The sequence below is a fragment of the Phyllobates terribilis genome, unplaced genomic scaffold (genome assembly GCF_046119375.1).
Source record: "Phyllobates terribilis strain yellow unplaced genomic scaffold, ASM4611937v1 Scaffold_2__4_contigs__length_985480577, whole genome shotgun sequence".
Classification (NCBI taxonomy): domain Eukaryota; kingdom Metazoa; phylum Chordata; class Amphibia; order Anura; family Dendrobatidae; genus Phyllobates; species Phyllobates terribilis.
Genome location: NW_027362762.1, coordinates 920,269,945 through 920,274,491, shown reverse-complemented (window position 1 = coordinate 920,274,491; position 4,547 = coordinate 920,269,945). Strand labels below are relative to the sequence as shown.

General features: G+C 47.9%; 1 protein-coding gene across 4 annotated transcripts in view; it reads left to right on the top strand.

Annotated features, from left to right (window-relative positions):
• The first annotated feature begins 465 nt into the window (after nucleotides 1-465).
• The window catches only part of APP (amyloid beta precursor protein), a 248,504-nt gene continuing 244,422 nt past the window's right edge, over nucleotides 466-4,547 (top strand). For 2 of the 4 annotated variants that reach the window (XM_073668274.1, XM_073668273.1), the window contains exon 1: nucleotides 466-708. In XM_073668274.1, the coding sequence (XP_073524375.1) occupies nucleotides 646-708 (63 nt within the window). In that variant the 5' untranslated portion in view covers nucleotides 466-645. The remainder of the gene's footprint in view (nucleotides 709-4,547) is intronic. The other 2 variants (XM_073668283.1, XM_073668275.1) reach the window with 1 other exon arrangement.

The window sequence follows — 4,547 nt, the reverse complement described above, 5'->3', positions numbered from 1 at the left end:
CCCAAAGATCCCTTTGCCTGAAACTAATGGGGCCCTAAAGGTCCCTTTGCCTGACACTAATGGGGCCCAAAAGGTCCTTTTGCCTGAAACTAATGGGGCCCAAAAGGTTCCTCTGCCCCAAATGACAAGAATATTAGTATCAGAGACCCATGATAGTTGGGTCCCCTGTAGACTTTGCATTGGGGCCCACAAGCTGTGCCACTGGGTAACTCTTTTATCAGGGGTACATTACCACTGCTCTGGACTGTGGTGGTACGTGGGGACCTCCAGCCCAGTGGCATTTGTTTTTCCAGTCCTTCCTGCCTGTATAATTATGGCAGTGGGCACAATACCAGCGCTGTTGCATCCCCAGCAGTGTAGTGGTGGCGCAGATAACCTGCAGCGTTGCATTGCAGCAGTTGCAGTCGCAGCGTCTCCTCTCCGCCCATTGTAGTGCATGCACCGGCAGTTCCGGCAGCGCACCGGCAGGGGTCAGTGGCGGGCGCGGTGGGCAGGATCAGCTGACGCAGCCCGTGGATGTGAGTGTGTGTGTGTGTCTCCCGTGAGCCGCTCAGTCCACAGCACCAGCCCGGAGGAAATTACAGCCCGCACCGGAGGCCAGACAGCGCGGATCCCAGGCTGCACCCTCCCGGCTCTGCCGCAGCCATGCTGCCCCACATAACGCTGCTGTTCCTGGCCGCAGCCGCCGCCGGAGCGCTGGCCATAGAGGTAAGGGATGGGGGAGGGCGGCTGCCAGGAGCTGATGTAATGCCGGATCACACCTTGCTCCCTTTGTTGTGTGATCTCCCCGGGGATCTGCTGCTCCTGGATGCCGGGGATGGTGCTCCGTATGTGCCCGGCGCTGCTGCGACCCTCATTGACCCTTTAATGCCCTCTGCGTTCTATGGCTGTCCATACTGGGGGCTGAATGCTCATCATGTCCCTTTAATACCTTGCAGCCCTTAAGGGGGGCTTCCACCTACTGGTGCCACGACTGATCTGCCTCCTGTTCCACTTGGTGCCCCCTTCCTTCTCTGTGGCTCTGATTCTGCTGCCCGCTCCTCAGATGACATGTATAAGGGGGGCAAAGATGTCCCCTCCACCTCCCTCCTGTGCTCTCCTGCCCCACTGGGGGGTTCTATTAACCCTTTAATGCGATTCTTTCCTTTGTGGATCTTGTTTACATCATCTTTATTAAAGGTGTGGGCTCCTGCCTTCTTCAGGGACTTCTGCTTAATGGTACCCCTACCCTGCCTTCTTGGGGGGGTCCTGTCTGATGTGGTACCCCTACCCTGCCTTCTTGGGGGGGTGATTGTCTTATGTGGTACCCCTACCCTGCCTTCTTGGGGGGGTGATTGTCTTATGTGGTACCCCTACCCTCCCTTCTTGGGGGGGGGGGGGGCTCTTGTCTGATCTGCTGATGTGGTACCCCTACTCTCCCTTCTTGGGGGGGCTCTTGTCTGTGGCACACCATCTCCTGCCTTCCTGCTCCTCTGGAGATGCCACTTGTCTCCTCTGATTAACCCTTTGATGCCTCCTCCCTTTCCTTTGTATGATCGCTCATTTTTGCATAGTCTGTGCTGCTGGTCAGCGATGCCCCATGGCAGAGCTGCTGCTGCCCTCCTTGGACACTCATCACTGATAATGACCTTTGTGTCTTTCTCATTAACCCTTCATTGCCTGCTTGCATCCTTGGGATCTGCTTGTCATTTCCACTACTTATCATTAAGGTGCTGTGCAAATCTCTCTCCCCCCCCCCCCCACCCCATTAGATGTCTCTTCCCACCCCTACCCTGCACTCTTCCTCCCCATACATGACACTTGTCTCTCTTCCCATTCACACCTTGCATCAGTTATTTTTCCATAGTGTTTCCAGTCCCATTCCCTCTGATTCACTCTCTTCTCATCCATATGACTGGTGTTACATGGTAATTACTTGTGAAAGTTCTGCATCTCATTGGCACTCACATAGCCCCCTTCTGTGCCATATGTCTGTATGCCAGTTACAGTCATGGGCTTCTCTATATTTTTGTCTTTCCTTGGTCATGAAGGGGTGTTATCCTATGAAGGATGGACGGCACACATTTCTCTAGATCCCTCCTCTGTCTGGGTGTCTGAGACATCAAAGCTGTGAATGTTTTGCCCGCTGGTGACTGGCGCACAGAGGACCGGTCCCAGCAATGGTCTGAATAGCTGGCACTCTCTACAGGGTCTATTCTATGTAATAACCCCCCGGCTTCTCTCCCTCTTCTCTTATTATAGATCCTGGTGCTATTAGCATATGGGCTAGGGGGCACTTATTTTTGGAATTCAGTTATAAAAAGGTGGATGTATAATTAGTCTCCTGGAGGGGGGGGGGTCTCACTCTGTGAGAACTGTGGACTCTTCCTTTGGGTGGGCAGAAAAGAGGCATGAGATAAAAGGATTTGGACTGAAGGAAGATTAAGATCCAGCGAAGATGGCGTCTCTGCATTGCTGCAATGAAAAGCTGGATGAGGAGCTGCAGGCTGGAGAAATCCTCCCACCACTAGGTGTTTAGAAGCCTGCTCCATTCATCTGCCCAGAGCCACTCACTTCCAGACCTTATCCTGCACCCATAGAGGTTCCTCAGACCTCCAGCCCCCATCCTAACTCCACTGCTGAGACCTCAATCCCAGACATGTCCACTGCCCTGAGATATCCTTCACACTCACCACACCACTGATCTACTTTAATTAGAAAGACGTCATTCAGCCATAATGTCCGCTTGGGAGAATTCTGCTAGAATTGACCCCAGATCTGATCGTGAGCCTCGTGTGTGGAGTCAGCGATGTGGACGGATACAATGGATCTCCTGGACTGATACTTTGTGTTTGTTTTGATATTATAAATACACAATGATCACAAGTATCCAGTGTTGTTTCTGCACTGTGTGTTCAGGTCTATCACTGCTTGTTGTGTGACCATAGGAATGAGCGAGATGGAGATATAGCGAACGCAAATTACTGATTATCCCACATCCTACAGTAGACATATGGATTGTTAGTCTTATTTTTTTGTTTTTTTCATGTCAAAGAATTGCAGAATTATTGTTTTGCAGAACAATTTTGTACTTAACATTTGGGTTGTTTTTGTGTAATTTTTTTTTTTTCTGGGGAGTTTCTATACCCATACAATGCATAGGTATATATGGTAATATTTTCTTCAGCAATTCAGATTATTTGATCTGGAAAAATCAATAAAACAAACAAACCCCAAACTCTTTTATCTCTCGCTGCTCCTTTTTCTTCTCGCTTCTCCTTGCTTCTTCTCTCTTCTCCTTGCCTCTCTCTCTATCATTCTCTCTCTATCATTCTCTCTCTCTCTATCATTCTCTCTCTCTCTCTATCATTCTCTCTCTCTCTCTATCATTCTCTCTCTCTCTCTATCATTCTCTCTCTCTCTCTATCATTCTCTCTCTCTCTATCATTCTCTCTCTCTCTATCATTCTCTCTATCATTCTCTCTATCATTCTCTCTATCATTCTCATCATTCTCTATCATTCTCTCTATCATTCTCTCTATCATTCTCTCTATCATTCTCTCTATCATTCTCTCTATCATTCTCTCTATCATTCTCTCTATCATTCTCTCTATCATTCTCTCTATCATCTCTCTATCATTCTCTCTACATTCTCTCTCTTCTCATTCTCTCTCTCATTCTCTCTCTCTCTCATCTCTCTCTCTCTCATTCTCTCTCTCTCTCATTCTCTCTCATCTCATTCTCTCTCTCTCTCTCTCTCTCATTCTCTCTCTCTCTCATTCTCTCTCTCTCTCTCTTCTCTCTCTCATTCTCTCTCTCATTCCCTCTCTCTATCATTCTCCTCTCTATCATTCTCTCTCTCTATCATTCTCTCTCTCTATCATTCTCTCTCTCTATCATTCTCTCTCTCTATCATTCTCTCTCTCTATCATTCTCTCTCTCTATCATTCTCTCTCTCTATCATTCTCTCTCTCTATCATTCTCTCTCTATCTATTCTCTCTCTCTATCATTCTCTCTCTCTATCATTCTCTCTATCATTCTCTCTATCATTCTCTCTCTCATCTCTTCTCTCATTCTCTCTCTCATTCTCTCTCTCATTCTCTCCTCTCATTCTCTCTCTTCTCTCATTCTCTCTCTCTCTCATTCTCTCTCTCTCTCATTCTCTCTCTCTCTCTCTCTCTCTCTCTCTCTCTCATTCTCTCTCTCTCTCTCATTCTCTCTCTCTCTCTCATTCTCTCTCTCTCTCTCATTCTCTCTCTCTCTCTCATTCTCTCTCTCTCTCATCTCTCTCTCTCTCTCATTCTCTCTCTCATTCTCTCTCTCTCTCATTCTCTCTCCCTCATTCTCTCTCTCTCCCTCATTCTCTCTCTCTCCCTCATTCTCTCTCTCTCCCTCATTCTCTCTCTCCCCTCATTTCTCTCTCTCTCCCTCATTCTCTCTCTCTCTCTCATTCTCTCTCTCATTCTCTCTCTCTTCATTCTCTCTCTCTCTCTCATTCTCTCTCTCTCATTTCTCATTCTCTCTCTCTCATTCTCATTCTCTCTCTTTCTCATTCTCTCTCATTCTT